The sequence below is a fragment of the Anser anser genome, assembly GCF_964211835.1.
Source record: "Anser anser genome assembly, chromosome: 1".
Classification (NCBI taxonomy): Eukaryota; Metazoa; Chordata; class Aves; order Anseriformes; family Anatidae; genus Anser; species Anser anser.
The window spans coordinates 214644303-214664273 of NC_139720.1; the positions used below are offsets into that span (position 1 = coordinate 214644303).

The 19971-nt window shown below is 51.3% G+C and overlaps 1 protein-coding gene across 2 annotated transcripts in view; it reads right to left on the reverse strand.

Moving 5' to 3' along the window:
- Positions 1-2363: 2363 nt before the first annotated feature.
- SLCO2B1 (solute carrier organic anion transporter family member 2B1) overlaps positions 2364-19971 on the reverse strand; it is a 52762-nt gene continuing 35154 nt past the window's right edge. For both annotated transcript variants that reach the window (XM_083828983.1, XM_083828984.1), the window contains exons 8-15: positions 18518-18626; positions 12827-12991; positions 11117-11309; positions 10183-10336; positions 5396-5565; positions 4228-4292; positions 3669-3789; positions 2364-2906 (exon numbers count right to left, since the gene is read on the reverse strand). In XM_083828983.1, the coding sequence (XP_083685109.1) occupies positions 2732-2906; positions 3669-3789; positions 4228-4292; positions 5396-5565; positions 10183-10336; positions 11117-11309; positions 12827-12991; positions 18518-18626 (1152 nt within the window). In that variant the 3' untranslated portion in view covers positions 2364-2731. The remainder of the gene's footprint in view (positions 2907-3668; positions 3790-4227; positions 4293-5395; positions 5566-10182; positions 10337-11116; positions 11310-12826; positions 12992-18517; positions 18627-19971) is intronic.

Consider the following 19971-nt stretch of genomic DNA (forward strand, 5'->3'; position numbering starts at 1 on the left):
CTGGGGAGGAGCTGGCAGAGCACAGCAGCACAAGCCCCAGATGCTGCACCTCACTTTGCTGCAAGCCTCCACCTGCTGCTTGCCCTGCATTTGATGTTCCTCCTCCTTCTCCTTCTCTTCCTCCTCCTCCTCACCTTGAGCACCTTGCCGGGTTTCCTGGCTTCTGTCTCCCTCCCCGCTAGCAGCAGGAGCACACCTTTCCAAGCAGCCTTCCCTTTATCTTCCCTTGCAACTCAGCCACTTCCAAGACATTTCTTAAAGAGCTCAGAAGAAAAGAAGTGGAGAAGTGTTTTTATTTCTCTTTATAGAACCTCCAGCCCAAATTAATGGAAATTACAGCAGAAAAAAAATAAATAAAAAATAAAACTAGTATTAGGCCTACAGCTGATCACAAAGCTAAGAGCTGCTGTTTGCAAGTGCCTTGGCTGCTCACCCACAGAGAGCTCTCCTCTGATGGAGGGGGTTATGAAGAAAGTGAGAATTTGCTCTCTACTGGACTGTGCATGGCTTGAGAAAAATCTCTGTAGGATGTGAAAATATCGATATGACGGCCTGGCCATCGTGTGAGTGCCTTCTGCCTGCCCCAGGAGCCCAGGAAGCCTGGCCACCGCTGGGGCCGAGGGATGGACTGATCCTTGCAGCGTGGGATGCAGCTGAAGAAGTGAGCAAAAGGATGGCAGAGATGTTGCAGAAGGACCGTGCTGGTGGACCAGGACTCCTGGACCTGTGCGGCGGCCTCTGGTGCTCCCGAGCACGGTCCACAGGTGGGTGGGAGGTGCAGCCTTTTGGGCTCCAGCCCCTGCCCAAATTGTTCTCCCCCCCAGCCCAGGGGTACTCCTGGCTCAGCACGATGCAGCCCTCAGCTTTTCACGCTCTATGAAACAAATGGTGTTGTTGTTAGCTTGCTCTGGTTTGGAAAGTACCCTGGAGCACCCTGAGGTTGGGCTGAACAAGGCAGGAAACCGCCTGCAAGCCGAGGACTTGCACTTAGCCAGGAAAGACCCTTCTCCTCCGCTGGGTGCAGGGAGGGTGCCACAAACTCGCGGGCTGCCAGGAGCCGGAGAAACCACTCCGAACATCGTGGTCTGCCTCTTCCCTCCTCCTGTCCAAAAAAACTCATTCCTATTCCACACCTGCTGACAACTTTGGTTTGGAAGCTTGTTTTACCTAGTCATGACCTGAAAACTGAGAATAGTGCAGACACCCCCCCCCCAAATTTTGCTTTTTGATGCTTGTGGTCAGAGTCACAGGGTCATGGAGCGGTTCACGTGGGCGGTGGGAAAGGTGAATAAAACCTCACCAGAGCCCAAAGCCAGGCAGGAAAGTGGGGGCTAAGCTGAGAGCCTGGAGCAGGGCCATGGGAAGGGAAAGAGCGAGAATCTCTGATAGAATCACAGAAGGGTTTGGGTTGGAAGAGACCTTAAAGCCCACCCAGTCCCCTCCTGCCATGATCAGGCCCCCTGCCCCCAGCACACCCCAAACTTTAGTGTAGGACCAGCTGCCAGGCTGTGAGGAGTTAATGGATTTTCTCCACAGCGTATTTCTTTTTCCCTCTGCATATTTGGGCTGAACTCAGAAGTTTTGGTTTTGCTACTGAATTCTACTCTGGAGCCAAAAATTACAAGGTACCAATGGCCTGTGATGGCACGCTGATGGGATCAGGCCACCAACACAATCTGCGCTCGGGTGGAAAGGAGCCCTGAGACAGAAAGAATGCAGAAAATAGGGGAAGCTGCACCAAAATAATACCAGGCTCGACCCTTGCCCCGTAATTACGGCTGCCTCTGACAGTAACCCCTTCAAGGAGCACAGCCAGGCTGCCTGCTCTGTGGGCAAACACATTAACCACAAGCTCTGCCCAGTCTGCAAAAGGCCTGGGCTCCCCTTCTGGTCCTGCACCCCTGGGAAAAGTTCTGCCTTTCCCAAACCAGAAGATGGGAAGGAAACTTAACGCTTATGTACTTCAATAAGGTACTGTGGCAAGCATAGATAATGCAAAAATAAGAGATTATTATTATTACTGCAAAATGTGGCTACGCTGCCAAGGTGCTACAAGACTGCAGCTGTTGATTGTCTCTCCTGGGCTGGATCTGAGGTTCCTGCTAGTGCCCACCTCTCCTCAGCACCCTCATCCCTGCCCCTTATCACCCATCCACTCCTGCCAGCAAAGCATCTCCCTGGTGAGGCACGGCAGCTGGTCCTTGCATTGGTACGTAGCCTAGGCAAAACCCCCATCAGCATCATCTGGAGCTGGGTGAAACCTTCACGGATAGAGAACATCTTACAAGAGCAGAAGGAACAAGAATAATTAGCATTCGGGGGAGCAAGGACAGACCATCATTCAAGGGCTCACTACAAAACACTTTTTGTAAAAACCATTTATTTAAAAAAAAAAAAAAGCCAACAACTCTTAGGTCTCAGGCTTTTTGTCAGTGCTGGCGTCATTGAGACTGTCAGCAGGAACAAACACTTTGGAGGACACAAATCCAGAAGACTGCAGTGTCCAAAGGTTGATGTGCGTGGACTACCCCACGTGAAGGTGCCACCTGCACCACTCACGTGGAGACGGGTGCAGGACAGCGCGTGGACGGGCTCCCGAGGCGCTACAGAGGAAGGTGGGAAGCAGCCCCATCGTCCGTCGCTCCAAGCATCCGCCCTTCACAGTTCGAGTGCGGGGTGATTCACACGGCTTCGCCTCCCTGGGCACGGATCACAATTCACATTTTTGGCATCAGACTTTGGATTCTGGGCTCTTTGTGGTGCTTTCTGCCAGTTTCTTCTTCTCCGGGTCTGTCTTTGTCTCTGGTACATTCCTGGCTTCCATCTCCTGCCTCCTGAGGATCATATACACAGTCACGAAGCACAGGAAAGCGCCCACCTCAAAGAAAAACTGGAGACCGAGATACCTGTGGTGTGGAAACACAATCAATCAGGGCAGGAAGGGCTTTGCTGTGTGCACCAAGCGCCAAAACCCGACATCCCCAGGCAGCCAGAAGACACCGAGCATGGGGACGGGCTGCTCGGGCAGAGCTGGCCCCACTCAGCTGCAAGCTGGGCTCCTAAGAAGGATGGCAGAAAGAAGAGGAATAGCCATCAAGCCGCTTTGGTGTTGGGTTAACAGATCACATCTCCTGGTAAAAAGGAGGCAGATAAAAACATGCCTTGGGGATGAGGGTGAGTGGGACTTGCTGCAGCTACCAGGCAGGGACTCGTTTAACAGGAATGAAATTGCAGTGGGAATGGAAAAACACCTACAGATCCCTTCCAGCCCCTCCAGGGCACACAGGTCAGTTTTGGGGTCTTCTGTGTGTCTCTCTGTTGGAAGATGGACCCTAGGGTGCAAAGTATCCTACAGGGACCCCGCACCAGCTTGCAGGCAGTGCTGAGTGGTGGCGAAGGAGTTGGGACAGGCATGGTCCTTGGCGTGGTTTTGGCTCATGCTAATGACTTCCCTCCAAGCCCAAGGAATTAGCAGAGGACAGAGGGATGTGAGGCCCCTGTCGGATCACCAAAGAACAAAACAGAACAGCTGCAAGTGACCTACAAAGACCATGAAGTCCAACCGCTTGACCCCTTCAGAGCTGATCATAAGAGCATCTTATTAAGGTCACTCCCATGGCATGAAAGGCCGCGTTCCCCCCATCCCTTGTCCCCACCACCAGCCCTACCTGTGCCTGAAGAGGTTGTTGTCGTAGTATCTGCAGGCTGCGTTCCTGTCGCACTTCTTCTCCCAGAGGATGCAGGTGGTGTCGATGGCGCTGCCGTACAGAACGGGTCCCGGCATCCACGCTGCAAGCAGAGGGGGCTTTGTTATGGTACGGGACTGTCTGTTTGGGACAGACCCAGCCCCATCTGGCTGCAGTTCTGGGGGCCTCTGGGTGAAAATCAATCCCACCACATGAAAAATAACCACTGGGATCAGGGGACGTGATTTGCAGCCACCCTGATACGCAGGGGCAAATATCAGAGTATTGACACACGGCCAGAGGCTGTCCTCCTGGACCCAAACTCATTCCCTGCCCTCTTTCACTTAGCCACATAGATGCACCCCGATGGAGATTCCTCTTCTCCTCCCCACCACGCACAGCTTGCGAGGCTTAGAACAGTGTGAAACTCTGAACTGAGAGCATTTCTGCAGCCCTGGGGCGGCTCAGGGATGAAACCCACATCAATTCCAAAGAGCTGCCATGATTTTCCAGGGTGGCATTTCAACGGATTTAAATTTACCTAAAATTCTCAGCAGCATGAACTGTATCCCAACTGCAAACGATTTGTCTTCAGGCTGGATGCTCCTGAAAAAAAAATATTAAAATAAATAAAATTGAAAGCTTGCTCTCCTGCACTTATGCATGGATAATTCTCTCCCTGGCATCGCACCAAGCACAGCACCCCCACCCAGAAAGTCACCCTCCAGCTCAACCACCAGGAACCCGGGGCAGTTCCCACTGAGGTCAGCAGAAAGGACGTTCGTTCATTCATTAGGGCTGGAAGCTCACCACAGTCTTTTCTTGGCCTGGAAAACCTACCCAGCCCCACAGGAAACAGGGAAGAGCTCTGCCAAGTATTTTTGCTTTTAATTTAAAGAGTCTGTATGAGTAAAACCCAAACATTATAGCCACTGTCTCTGCAGAACAAGCAGAACAAGGAGGGCTTTCTGTAACTGAACAAGTGATTTTCCCATTGAGGATGTGACTTTCTTTGTGATGTGTTGTCCCAGGGTATATTTTGGTGGCACCCCAGTTTTTTTCAGCCCATTTTGGGATGTGGTTCCTGCTGGGGTCACACCGAGAGGACCCCGGGCAGCAGCACACCTTTTCCTCTCTCTCTGGCATATGCGGAGGTCACTCATGGCATAAATAGTGATTTAATATTGCCTGGGGGTCGAGGTAAAAATAGGCTTTAACCACAGCTCCTCCCTAAAAAGCAACTGTTCTGAGTGCATTAACCATGGAAATGGGCTTGAAGGTATCATTTATATATGATATGCAATTAAACCTCCTAGCTTAACACAGAGCAGCATTAAAAAGTGATTAATTAATGGCGTAGCTCATTACTGAGGTATCAGCCGTGGGTGGGGAGAAGGAGCAGGAAGGCTGTGGGACCAAAGGGGGAAGAGATGGACTGCCATGTGCATGGCCAAATGAGAGGAGCAGGGAAGCCCTGCTCTCCCTTAGCCCCACCAACACGTGCTAAAACCCCATAAAAACAGCAGGAGGAACTGCTCACCCTGTGCTCTCGGGGAAGCAGGGCACGAGGCACAGTACGGGGGTGATTCGACCATCCAGTCCCCCAGAGAGACCCTTCCTCCCCGCTCCTCGGTTTCCCCAATTTCTCCCTGTCCCCAGAGGAGCACCCAGAGGTTTCACCCAGCCCCAGGCCACCCTGGCGTCCCCACCTGAGGATGAGCATGAAGGACGGCGTGTGGGACGTGCTGGCGAGGATCCCCGCCACGCAGGAGAGCACCACGAAGGGCAGGAGCAGGTGGGAGCAGCCGGTGCCGCAGGTCCCGGGCTTGGCGAAGCCCCCCGGCCCGTTTCTGGAGATGCAGCTGCATTGGGTGTAGTTCTGCAAAAAAGAGAGGAAAGCCGGAGGCTGCTCATTTGATCAAGGCAGTGGGGATGCCAGGGATAGCTGCCAGCTGTCAAAGGGAGGGCGGGTGTTTGGGTTTTGTCTGTAAATAATTAGCGGTAATTAGCACTCAACACTACTGGGAGCAGGGAAAGAAAAAGAAATAATGAATCTGACAGAGGACAGCAGACCGAGCGGATGAGGAAACGTGTTTTTCCATCCCCACATCCAGCTCCCAACACGCTGCCTCCTCTGGAAGGAGGTGCCGGTCCCACCAGGCCCCATGGGCATCACTAGGACGTCGCAGGCGTGAGCTCATTTGGCTGATGGGGAAGCAGAGCTGGGCCCACAGTGGGGCTTTGGTCCATGTCTGTGCTTCCAGAGGCAACTGGATGTGCTCCCAGCCCAGACGCATCCTTGTCTTGTCCACATGAGCCCCAGCAATGCCTCCCTACCCCTGCAGTGATCCTTCTGGGCTCCTGCTCCCAGTCCTTTGATCCACGGCTGCTGTGCACTGAGGATGCTTAGGCACAGGTTTATTTAATGCCATCATTTGTCAGCTGAATGCTTCGGCATGGTGAGTAAATCTGGATTCTTGGCACGGAACAGTCTCACCAGCAGCTGATAAAACACTCGAACCTGACATGAGCTCACTGGCTTGCGTTATATTTTTTTGGGCAGAAAGCTCCAGGGGGGCAGCCGGGCACCATCCTGCATCCCCAGTTTGTGTCCTGCAGGGGGGTCTGGCTGCGAGAGCCTGCACCCAGGGCGGTGCTGGGCAGGGCTGGCAGCCGAAGCGGGCAGAGGAGCAGCCCCCCCGCAGCTCCCAGGAGCTTTACACCCAGGCTCAGCACAGTGTTAAACCAGGAAACACCTCCTGGGAGAAAATGCAAAACCTCACCTTTGAGAGAGGGTCATAAATAAGCAGCACTCCGTTTGCAAAGGGAGGATGCCCCGGGCAAGGCATAAGATTTTCTTCTATTTCTCCAGCTTTTAGTTACAATTCTCGTTCTTTTTTATTTATTTACTTGTTTATTTTCCCAGAAAAATCTCGTTATTTGGAAGAGACCTTTAAATAAAGAGGGCATGATGTTGGAGTTCCCTTAGGGGGACAGACTTCCCCGCTCCCCATCGCTGCCATGCAGCATGACCAATTCCTGTACAAGGGATCCGCAAGGATCTGCTCCCTGCTGAGAGCAGGGGGAAGATTTGGGATGAAAGGGGACACAGCTCCTCCTCCCACCTCCAGTAAAGAGGATTTAATATTTCAAATTAAGACTGGGATTTATCTCCTCCAGACATCGGAAGCGAGCTAAACCAAACCAGGCTCCTTCTGCAGTCATCGAGGGAGATGTGGGTCTCAAGAGGACGATCCATCCCCTCCACAGATAAGTGCCCATGATAGGAGAGATGAGTTTGGGCCAAAGCCGTTTAAAAAAAATGCAATTAGATAAATTAAAGCTCTCTTGATCTGTGTGATCACCACCTTTTCCAGAGAATCAGTCACAACATTTAGGGCACTTGCATAAATATAAAAGGAGAAAAAGGGCTGTAGATGCCTGGAGTGGAGCCCCAAAGCCATGCTTTGCCTCTCTCATCTGAACCCTCGAAGGATTTCAGAGCAGGGAGCATGAGCCCAGCTGCAAAACCCTCCAAGCAGTGGGGAGAAGCCACAAAGCCACGGGTGGCCCGTCCCCGTGAGAGTCATAGTCTGGGACGTGGTGCCACAAGGCTGCTTTGTCTGCTGGGACAACCACCGGAGCAGTGGGATGAGGAGGAAAACCAAGAACATCCCCGCAGCAGGGCTGTGAATCTGGGCAGAAAGGGGCTGCTGGGTGGCAGGCGGCCAGCCCCGGGTTTGTCAGAGCGGTGTGCCCAAAAAATCACCGGGAAATTGTTTTCTTAAGAGACAGAGCGGCTCCCATCCAACTGTGTGTGCTTCTCTCTTCGCTTTTCTTTATCCCCTGCTCAGGCCCTGCGGCCATTCACATTTTGGGACGTCCACTGACCAGCCGGCAGCGGAGGGATGTCCCTGCTGCCACCCATGGCCACGCGTGATGGGAGCAGAGTGGGGCTCAGAAGGGCTGTATGAGAGACAAACCCCATGGCACAGAGATACCCTCAGTCCTGGGTATCATTCATGAACGACCTGGATGGCGGGGCAGGATGCGCCCTGCGGGAGTCTGCAGGTGCTCAGGACTGAGGTTGGCTCTGCAGATGCCTGAGCTCGGCTCCAAGTCCAGCACGGTAAAGGAGCAGAGCCCAGCATCTGCAGCCACGTCACTGCACCCCAGGGAAATGTAGCACGGTCCGGATTCTCCGTGCTGGCTCAGGGCTTGGCGTGTGTAACCCACGCCGGGGTGCAGTCGCTCTGCGGAGGAAGCTCTCACAATTGGGTCAAGGCTCATCAATACTTGGAAAGAAGGTCTGGCAAATGATCTAAGTGCTGAAGGAAGGAATATCGCTGGCTTTCCAAAAAAGCGTTTGCATGGCACCGTAAAGGGAGCCCTTATATTGTTGTAGCACGTGGCTATATGCAATAATACCTAAAATGACTACAGGACTGGGCGATGTTCAGGAGCAGGGGATGTCAAAGGGCTGAAGGCATCTTTCCCAAGGAAGAAGCAGTTGAAAAGGATCTGCTGTACAAAAGGCAGGCACAGGCGTGCATAAAAGCACACTTGGGACTAAGCTCTGGCAGAAAATGTAAATGTTATTAAAATGAAGTGTTGTTAATTAACAAAATGCAGCTAAAAAGTGCCCAGCCGGTCCCACGCTGCTAATATATCCTGTGCCAAGAACACGGCGGAAAACCATTTACCATATATGCGTTGCTAACGTTTTTCAGCTAGGTTTTTGAACTGGCAAAGATTTCTTTATTATGTATTGGCTGAACCGTATTGCCCGGAGACCCAACAGGCAACAGGCTCAGTGGAAGCCCAGCCCTGGGGGGGTTATGGCAGCAGGCAGGAGAGGGGGGCACAGGGCAGAGGAACAACCTGGCCAGGGCTGCAGCCCGAGGGGAGCCAAGAGCAGAGCACACTTCTCTGCTGAACCTCGTGCACCTGACTCGACCGCTGGTACTGATGGATAGGATGCATGCTGCAAGGGGATCACAGCATCTTAACCTGCAATCTGCAAGCAGAAAGGTGGAATAATGTTGCCCTCAGGAGGCCCTCCCGGAGTGTTCACTGAAGGTCTAAACCTAACCACTTGTCTATCACCATGCTTGAACTCACCACTTCATTTCTGTTTCAATGCCATTGCTAATTCAGCGTTGCTGGTCCCCAACACCACATTTAGCTGTGATATGAAAAGGATAAATAAAAGACAAGTTTTCCTGGCCTGAAACTGGGAGAGAAACCATACTAAATGTCAAAGCTATGTGAGCTGGAGCAATGGTCCCTCTGGATTTGGCCTGCCCAGAGCCTACAGAATTGCTACCTGAGTCCCCAAAAGTAAGATTTACCTCCTCTCTCTTCATCCCTATACACGATCTACAGGTGCCTGATGTACGGTGTGGCTTGCAGCACCACTAAAAGAAGTTATATGATGGAAACACCCAGGCTATTTTTCCCACTGTAGGCTTCAGCTGTGTGTTTTGGGCTAATATTTCACCCTTACACTTGAGGGGGGCAGTCTGAGCTGAGAGCAGTTTTGCATTTTGCTGCATAAACTCCAAAGCCAAAATGGCCTGGGTCAGTCCAAGCACGGTTAACATGGGTGGGCTGCACAGTTGCTGACAGCATGAGGAGAAGAAACAGAGCTAGACAGATTATTTGAAAGCTCATTCACTCTAATCTTTGAGCACCATTTTGTGTCAAGCCAAAGAAAACAGTATTGGGTGAGTCTGGGTGATACCTGCTGCAGGAAAGCAGAGCTACATGAAATTGTGCCACCTGCGTTGATATTTTGCCTTCACACCTTGCAAAAATGGAAACACTCAGACCTCAACCTGTTTCAGAGAACCTGATGCCTGAATTAGGAGCCTGGTTTCCATAGGTCCCTATTCAAGGAACACAGATGAGCCAATTCACAGCAGGAGCCTGGTGGAGGTGGGCCAGCTGACCCCATGGAGAAAGCGTCCCTTGAATATGAGAGGTGTCACACTGGGCGATCAAAGTGATTAGCCCTTCCCTTAGTGCACATCATCCTGTGTCTCCGTAGGACACAGAGCTAAAGGAGGTGACCTTGTTGGTCACAGCTTAGGGTGAAGGGAAAGCAGAAGGTCCTTGTGTCATCTGTGCAAGAAGTCCACTCACACTCCTGGATAACAAGGGAGATGTTGCAGCGGGGTCCCTGGTGCAGAACCCGAGCTGGGGTGAAGCAGTGGATGAGCAAGGACACCTCGATGTCCTCAGAGGCTGGGTATCTGGAAGCTCTCTGCCTGCTGGTATCATCATGGGTTGTGCTAGACAGGAAAGTGCTAAGAGACACTGTCTGCAAGGGGTTTTCCTGGGACATTCTCAACCTTCCCCTGCTCATCCCACTGGGTGACACAAACCCGGTGCAATGCTAACGAACATCAGAGAACCTGACGGACCTGGGTGCTGCACTGCTCGTCGCCCATCAGCCGTCCCAAGCCAGGACACTGGCTCGCTGGGAATGACTCACCAGGACTGAATTGTCGTCGATATTCACGACCTCGCAGCCAGCGTGGCAGGGCGAGATGTACTCGATAGCGTCAGAGCCGCAGATGGGGTTGTAGGCTTTCTCGGGGCATTTACAGTGGTGGCTGCACTCCAAAGTGTGGAGTCCAATTTCAGAGCTGCAACAGAAAGAACACATTAATGCGTGGTACTGAGCATCATTAACATGCATCTTATATGGGATATATATGCACTTACATGGGGATTAGTAAAGAAACATCGATTGTTTAATGCTTCCCCCATAAAAAACGACACATAGAAATTCCATTATAAACCATAGAGCCTTTGCTCAATGCCCAGGAAAAACATCCTGACCACCAATAGTCATCGGAGTCGCCCACTTCCTTCATTCTGCATTCCCAGCCCTAAATGCGGGGTGTAGGGCAGTGATGCCTCGCTGTGGGAGGTGGAGAGTGGAGGGCTGGAGCCAGCTCCCACTGCGACCATGGGATGTGCACGGATCAGCTCACAGAAACACGGATCAAGCCTTTGGAGAAGGCAGGCAGCTCAGGGAAGCAGCCCTGGCTCTGAGGGTATGCTCCTAGGGCTGGTCTCTGGCCACGTTGCTGGCCTCATGAGTAGCACACCAGGCTTTCCAAGATGAAATTTGTAGCCTGCATTATTCGTGCCAAAGAAAGCATTTACTCGGGTTTCACAACCAGTCAATGAAGCTAGAACATGTAAGGACACAGCAGATTCAGGCTTTATTCACAAAAACGTTAATTCCTAGCCTTGTTCTATCGCTGTTAAGCGTTTTGCAGAGGGAATAACCCCAGCCCTGGGTATATATAACCCCCTAACTCCCATCTCAGCCCCCAAGCGTGCAGCTGGGGGGGGCCAACAGTGGTGCCCCTGCCACCAGCAGTGACCCGTCCCAGCCTCGCTGGCGCTGTCAGTACCTCTCGCTGTAGGTGACACCGGCGACCTTCTGCGTGGGGCAGCCGAGGAAGAGAAGGGGGAAGGCCACGAGCAGGCAGAGCAGCATGCCCAGGACGCACATGGCGCTGCACTGCCTCAGGGACACCTGGAACCTCTTCAGGATGGCACCACCCACCACGATGCCCACCATCGCCCCAGGGATGTTCACGGCACCTGGGAAAAGACAGGTCCTACACATTGGTGTCCGTCCTCCAAGCCTTCTCAGCCCCGGAGGATTTATTTTGGGGTTTCTATTTTTCAGCACCACTGATCTGGAGGGGACCAAGGGTTTTGCAGAGAGACTGCTGGAATAATGCTAAGGTCAGAAAGCAGCTTCGCAAGGACAGTCGGCTCCCGCAGAAAACAGGCTCTGTATTGGTGCATGGAGGAGATGGAGGAGCTAGTGTAAAGCTGTAGTTAATCCAGCAAATGTGATTTTTTTCAGACAGGAGGAAATAACAAGTAAACCCAGAGAGGATATTTAATTTCTGCATAATGAAACCATTGATATAATAATGTGCCTGCTTCTGTTGTCATCATTACAAGACTGTGAATGTTTCCATGACGGACTTGGAGTTTTGAAAAACCCACTTAATATTGGGATACTAAAGAGGTGCAATGTGTTTAATTCATCACAAGATCAACAAGGAGGTTGCCTGCAGCCCATAAATACCCACAGAAGGAAAGGATTTCCAACTACAGAAAGCTTTTTGTATAACAGAGAATGATGAAGCAGTAGCTGGGAGAGCTACTGGATAGATCCATATGAGAAATACAGTGCACATCTTTAACAAGTAACACCCTTTAAAGGGTAAATCAAGCCAGGGAACCACTGCTTCAGCATTTAATCTTCCGATCTGCTTACATTCTTCGGATTTATTTGTTAGAGGCTTTAGAAGATACATACTCTGAGGATGCATACTGTTTGTTTAAAAATACATTTAAAATACTTCTTTGTCTGTTGTCTAGACCTCGGAATGCTCCAGCGGATCGCAAGCTTCATATTTGTGTTACCATGACAAGCTTGCACAGGCAGGTCCAAGCCCAGGGCCGTTCATTCTGGGTATTGCAATGCAAGTTAAAGCAGTCTGGTCTCAGGAGAGCGTATCCTGCTTACAACTTCTCCCTTTCCTTCGTAACAATGCCAACAGCAAGAAATTAGCCCAACTTTTATGAGCAATTAGTCTAACGATAGTAAACATTTTGAAGAGCTTAGAGCAGATTAGCACACCAGCCGGGCTGGTCTCTTGCTGCAAAGTGTCTCCAGAATGCATGCGTGTATTTTTGCTGTTTTTCATTTTATTTGCTCTCTACTTGTTAAAAGAACCTTAGCTAATGATCGATGTAAAGTAATCCCCTCCGCAGAAATATGCACAACTCAAACACGATGTTTCTTTGCTCCTTTAATGCAATGAATTCGTCTCCTCTCCTTGAACACAGTGAACTATAGATAAACATTTCCCAGGTCTTAACAGGTTTTATTTGAGCAAGGCCAGGTGGGAGGTAAAGGAAGGAAGGTAGCTAGTGCCTGAGAAGTGAGACAGGCAGGGGCCTCGTGCTGTGTCTCTCTGGAGGTGATGGAAGGAGACTGGCAGCTCCGGAGGGAGAGGTGCTCCTTCAATCATCTCCAGATGATTTTCTAAGATGAGCTCAGATGCTGGCAAGCCCCTGAGCATGACAGCAACACTTACCGATGATCATGTTGGCAAAGGAGGCCGTGAGGGAGAACTGTCTCTCCAGGAACTTCCCCATGAACGTTGCTAAACCAGCGACCATGGCTGAGAGGTTGACCTGAGCCAGCACCACCAGCAGGAAGACGGGGTGGCGGAGGTTCCTCAGCAGGACCATAGGAAAGTCTGCAAGGAAAAGGGGAAATCTGCTGCATCCAGGAGAGGTGAATGGCAAAATATTACCCTGTGGAACATAGCAAGGCTTTGAATTTCCCTGAAATTTTTGTGCAGAATTAACTATTTAGGAGGAGTGAGCTCTTCCAAAGATTTCATTCATAAAAGGTCAGAATGTGCGCTTTCAGGGTTTGTCATTCCAGGGCTCGTGTGACAAAGTGGATATGAAGAAGTCAGGATAAAGCATCAGGACACTACAGAAACTGAATGCCCAAGCACTGCAAAACAAAAAATGTGGAAATTCTCCGGCTGAAAATGTTGATAAAATCAATCCTGTCCTGCACGGCATTTTGGAGTAAACAAATGAGCCATTTCTAAGGGAGAACTCTTCCCATCAGAGCATTTTTGGCTGCTTCTAGTAATCCAATAGCAGCCATAGCAAAAGCACAGCTTCGGCTGAAGGCAGAGACGCAGACAAGCAGACGCAGTGGGGTCATTTGTTACACGTAGGACAGGGACCAGGAAATCCAGTCAGCCCCCAGAAAAGAGTTTGCTGCAAATAAAGCAGCTTCCCTCTCAGCTAACAGCAGCCGTCTAACAAGACGTGTCTTGTGGGCAAGGGCTGGAGGCGTCAGCAAGCTCTGAGTGAAGCATCTTGACCCAAGAAAACTGATATCTGGCCTCGACGCTTGGGCGATGTGCTCGAGCTACCCTGAGCATCTGCTAATGCAGAGGACAAATCCGTAGCAATACCTCCTGCCAGGCTCTAATTGAGAGCTGCCAGGGACCTGGGATGCCTTAGGAGGAAACCAAGTGGCTCCGGGGTAGCTTTTCAGCCTCAGCTGAACCTCTGTGCCTGTGTCTCCTGCCTCTAAAGGATGGGCTGTCCTGAGCAAGCTGAAATCTGGATATCTGTCCCCCACTGCCCATGGGCAAGTCCTGAGGGCTGCGGCGTCGAGTGGCTGCACACATGGCCCAAGTAAACACGGCCTCAGCTCCTTTCCCTGAAACTTTCTGGCATGGCTTCTTGTAAAAAAAAAAAAAAAAAAAACGTAGGAAAAGGAGCTGGGAGGTCATTAGGAGTTAATTTATTTGTTTGCTGTGGTTGCAGTTTTAATGTCCTTTCGGTTTCAGTCGCAAAGATGCATTTTTTTGATTACAGGCAAGACAAACACCAGCAGATTCCCCTGTGGCTGAACCCTCACTGCTTAAGCAAAGACCTCTTCAGCCTGCTCCTCAAAGGCATCCACCCCGCGGGATGAGGGCTGCTGAGCGCTGACACCCTCCAGCTGCAGCTCTCCAGCCTGGAGAAATTTCTCCTTCGTGCAGAGCCTGAGCCCCCTTTCTGCTCGTGCCTCTGCTCCCCCTCATTCTGTGCCTCCTCCGTGCTCTTCGTCCGGCTTTGCAGCACGCAAGCAAAGGGCAAGCATAAAGGCAACTTCCAGACAAACAGCGGATGAGCTTCCCAGATGAGGGCTCTGGAAGCCAATATGCTGGAGCAGAGATAAGGAATTAACGGGGAGGATTAATGCGAGGGCCTGCCGTAAATTAATGGTGTTAATTCTCCGCAGCTCACAAACAACTGGGACAATCTTTCTATCTGCTCCAGCAGAGGCTGCGGCAGGGAGAACCATCTGGTGCTCGCCTGGGAACTGCCCCAAGCTGTGTGTTTGTTTTAGCTCTTTTAGTCCCAAAAAGTCACACGTAGAGCAGAGACCCATTGGTGGCTGCAAGGGAGTGACCCGCAGGCAAAGGCAAAGCTCATGTTTGTAGGGGCATCGTGTCCCCAGCTCGGCTCTCTGTGCTCAGGGTTAGGCAAACAGCTCAAGGCATTGGGGAGCAACAAACTGAGGGCTCTAGGGAGGGTCCAAGGGTGCAAGGTCCAAGAGCCAAGGACTCTGAAACACCAAGATGCTGGAGAGCTGGGGGCTCTGCTGTCAGCCAGGGAGGGAAGGGGCTGTGACAATATCCCAGTGCTGGACCGATGCGGACCTCAACAAAGGGAGGTGATTTTACTCCGAAGTATCAACGAAGTCTTTGTTTTTTGAAGCATATTTCTGCCTAGTATGCATACTGGAAAATCTTAGATGTATTGCAAGTATGAGACCTCCACTTGCTTGCTGAAAGATCTCCAAGAGCTAATTCAGCTTTCTTTGTGGAAGAATCATCTAAAAAAAGATTTATTTTTACCTAGAGTTTTCCAGTCTTTACCCTGTTGTCACCAGAGCAGAGCTGTAACGCTAGGACAGCCAGCAGGTCTCCCATGGCACGGTGGGGGGCAGCAAGGTTGCTGTCCTTTGCCATCACCCTCTTGTTACAAATTCAGTCTGTCTTATAGCTCTGGAGAGGAAGCTGGCCAGATACTAAAAGCAAGTGGAAAAAAAAAGTTCTAAAAACTTTAAAATAAAAAATAAAAAATCCTTGAAACCTTCTTCAGGCATCTTATAGAAACAAACAAGTCACAAGCCCCGGGTTTTAATTGCTTCGAAGATCACCTTTAATGGATTAATTCCCAGTGTGCGCAACAGAAGCTGAACATCCTCCCAGGTGTTTTCAACAGAAGCCTAAAAATTAGCAATGGAAATGACTTCTAGCTAGCTAAATCCCACTTTCCTGATTGCTGTGAGCAGGGCTGCAGAAGGAGCACGTTGCGAGAACGAGGAGCAGGGTGCAACCCAATGTCACCCCGGCGCATCTGTGCAAGAGCCAAGCCCATTCCCCACAGTGCTTTGACTTTCCTAGTTTTGAATAACTCCAGCAAGCGGAGCCTGCTCACTTCTCAGGTAATCGACCTCATTGTTTGGAAAGGTCCCCAGTGCTTTGCCTGAGTATTTATCCAGTACACAGCTCCATCCTGTTATTGCTGGTTGTGGAGGTAAAAGCTCTTCCTGTCCTTGAAGCGCAGTTCCCAGGGCTTTGCAAAGTGCTCTCGCTGCTCATCACACCTTGTCCCAGAAAGATTTAAAGCCCAGTGGCTTGCAGAGAAATGGAGAACACGAAGCACCTCCTGGGATGGGCTCTAACCCATCCTCGCTTCGTTCCCAATAATATAAGTGGCAAAAATTCCTTGAAGCCTTATTTTGCTCTGTTATCTCCATGTGCACTGAAGCAACAGAGCAAATGACAAAATGCATTTCCTTCTCCATAATCATGCTCCATTTTGCATCACTTAAGCTGAACTAAGTGACTAAACAGCATTTCTGAACATCTTTCTCCTCCAGGTCAGCTTAGTAACTCAGTGCTTGCCTCTGCCAAGCCTTAAGAAAGTGATGAACTCTTAAAGGCATTCCTCATCCTTTCACTGCTCGAGGAGGAGCTTCAAGTGCTCTGCTGAATCACAGCCTGAACAGGCAGTGTCTGCCTCACCTGGAGCTTCCTTAGCCTTGGGCCAGGTTTGCAGAGGGAGCTGCATTTTCAGCAGGGGTATTTTACAACCTGCTTGTGGCGTTCAGAAAACAAGCGGAGGGAGGACTCCGTACGAGGGAGGAACAGGACTGAAATATCCAGGGGAAGACACGAGATGCAGATTGGAGGGCGCCGCGGCCGAAAGGGCCTGCAAATCTGCTGAGCTCCATCAGTTATCTCAGCCTGCGAAGGGAGTGTCAGAGCCAGGAGCTCGTGAAAAAATCCTGGGTCAAAAAGCACCTTTCTGCAGTCCACTCTGATGGGCACAAAGTCCGAGTCCTGCCATGACAAATGCTAGCAGCCCTCAAGAGCTCTGGGACAAACACTCGCTCCTTTATGCCTTTCCCCATGTCTCAGTGAGTTCCAGCCCTGAGCTTTATCACTGCTGCTATTAGAAAACCCCAGGGATTTCAGCAAGGTTGCTCTCCTGGCCAAAATTACAGCCACGTCATCATTTTCTGGACTGGGACTTTGGGGATAAATTCTCAGAAATAATGAATTTATTAGCACAGCCCTGATGCAAACCCTAAGCACAGGTATTTCCTTCGCTGCACCCAGGCGCAGGGAGCTCATTTTTATTCTTTTTTTTTTTTTTTTTTCAGTGGCAGAGAGCAGAGTGTTGGTATGAACATCCCATCTGAACACTATAAATCTGTTCCCACGCAATAGCTTCCAGCACCGGTGTGCTCGGCGTGCAGCTCGGCACGCTGGTTTGCTAAATGATGGTGCAAGGTCGGTGGGGGAACAGCCTCCTGGCTTGCTCCTTTAACTCAGCATCAGGCTGTGATGAGCAAATGGTGCAAACAGCAGAATAGAAACCTGCCCACGCTCGTCTGGCCGTGCCTGCCCTCCACTGACCTTACCAAAACAGAGAGTTCCCGATAAATGAAAAGAAATATGGAGGAAGCTGACATGGATTGGCTTTGTAGGGCTACTTTTCTTAAGTAATTGCCAAAGATCCAAGTATTTCTTTCAAACAAATCTGACCCTTTGACACGGACCAAAGCCCAGTTGATTCCTTTCAGCTCTAAGAGACTCCCTGAGCCCCCTGATTTCCAGACAAGCTCATTGCACTGGGTTAACACCACTCTACACAAAGATGCAGCTGATTTTAGTTGCTCCGACCCTGGCTCCAGGCAGCACTGGCCATCCTCAGCAGGACAGGCAGGGCAGCCAGGCTGTCATATTGTCACCAGCCTTGAAGGACAGGACCTGGGGAGACTTTTTTGGGGGATTAAGAGCTACCAGGGCTGCTGGGGTGGGATTGTGATTGCCTGGAAGCCGAGCAATAGCAGATGGTTGTACCCAAGCTGCAAACCCTGCTCTAGCTGTGTATCTGGAACAGGATCATCACTGTCCCAGGCTACCCCAAGGAGCTGGGGGTGCCCCAGCCCTGGCAGTGCCCAAGGCCAGGCTGGATGGGGCTGGGGGCAGCCTGGGCTGGAGGCAGGGCATCCTGACCATGTCAGGGGGGCTGGGGGGGCTTTAGGGTCCCTTCCAACATGAATCACTCCGTGATTCTATCAGAGATTCTTTCCCTTCTCATGGGTCTCTGCTTGGCCCCCACTTTCCTGCCTGGCTTTGGGTTCTGGTGACGTTTTGTTCCCTTTTCCCACTGCCCGCGTGAGCCATAAAGCCACGCAATGCTGAGCGCTACCACTCCCAGGTGGGGCGACGGTGCTGAGCTCCCCTCGAAGGATCAGCACAGGGTGCAGTCTGGGCTGTGTGCAGATCAGGGAGAGAACTGTAGGTTGAATGTAACCCAGCACTATTCCCAAACTGTGTCCCGAGGGCTTATATAGGAGGAGACTAACATTGCAACCTGCCCGTTGCCAGGATGGATGGGTGTGCAAGCAGAAAAATCGTAGAATAATTTAGGTTGGAAAAGGCCTTAGAGATCATCAAGACCATCAAACAACCTGACCTACCGAGTCCCACCACTAAACCACGTCCCTCAGTGCCACATCCAGACATCTCTTAGATACCTCCAGGGATGGGGACTCCACCTCTTCCCCAGGCAGCTCGTCCCAGTGCTTGACCTTACTTACTGAGGGTGCGCTCATTTCCCTCACCCAGATCATTACCAAAATGTTAAACAAAATCTCAGCGAAGCAGGGGGATGCACAGACTTACGTTTGATGAACTTGGTTAGAGAGAGGTTTTGCACTTGTTCAGACCTTGACCTGAGCTGGCTGAGCAGATCCTCGCTCTTCTTGCTGCCACTCTCCTTCCCACTCGTCACCTGGGGACAGACGAGAGTTTGTCACTGCCAGCCTTCCCACTGAACTCGCTTCTTCCGCAGCTGCGTTGCTGAAAGAAGGGAAAATCCCCCTCCTGAACCATGGCCTGGCTCTCTGCTGAAGGGAGAGGGACAGACAGCAGCCCACGCTGCTTGCAGACGGAGCTTGCAATGTCCTGGGCTCTGCCAGCAGCATCTGTGGGAGCTGGGAGAAGCCAGGCAGACGCCCTACCTCCCGTGATACACGGCTGCTGCGTCCTGCCATCAGGATGAGAGCATCCACACAGACGCCTGGGTTACAGGGGTAAGAGCCAACTTTCTCCCCTTTCCACACAGCACCGAATCACATTTCGTAAATACCCAAGGACACAGAAACTCAAGGAGAGGTGCACCTGGACCGCAGGAGAAGGTCCACCTAAAGCAGGTGAAGGACACTGCGGTTTTGGATGGAGGATGAGCATTTCCCCCGAGTCTCAGTGCTTACCGAGCTGTGCAAATGCCTTTGCCCCTGGTATCAGCAAGGAGAGCAGGCTGCAATTACAAGGAAAAAAAGGTGCAGGCAAGGAGGGGGTCTGGGATGGAGACGCTGACACAGAGGCACCAGAGCAGGGACGTGCTCAGGGCAAGGGGCAGTGCCAGGGGATTCCAGACCCTTCGCCTCTCCCAGCCCTTTTCCACACTTTTAGATCCTGAGAATCCCAGCTGAATTCTAGCACCTCTGCTCTCTTCAATGCTTTTGGTGGTTTTTAGCCACAACTTTCCCTTGAAAAGCAGCAGCATGGAAGGGACCTCCTGGAAGAGGCCAAATCCTGCAGCCTCCCTTCTTCCTTCTCAGGGGATTGATGTTTGGCAGCCGGGGGCCAGACGGGTCCAAGTCTCTGTGCTTACACCTCTCATTTAGCCTCTGCCGAAGGTTACAGCTCTGTAGGGCATCAATCCAGGTGCACCCCAGCTGTCCTGCTGCCACCTCTCCAAAGCAGAGAGGCGCTGGAGAAAGAGGAGAGGTGGAAGATGGGGATCCTGAATCACCTGAGCTCATCCCAGCCTCCTTAGGAGGTGAGTGCTTGTCCAAGGGGAGCATCCAACCTTCCAGCACCAGCAAGTGGGAGGCCACGAGGGGAGTTTTTTTGGATGCATGTCAGATCCCCTGTTCTGCAGGCTTTTAGGGGACTCACTGGGTGGAGGGCACTAACTAGATGACAAGTGATACTACACAACTATGATTGCATAGAGTGCTCAAGGGTAGTGAAGTTTTCATGGGTAAAAAAAAAAAAAGAAAGAAAGAAAACCCACAGTGCAATTTTAGCCAGCAGCCCTGAGCCAGCAGAGCCCTGTCTGACATCCCACA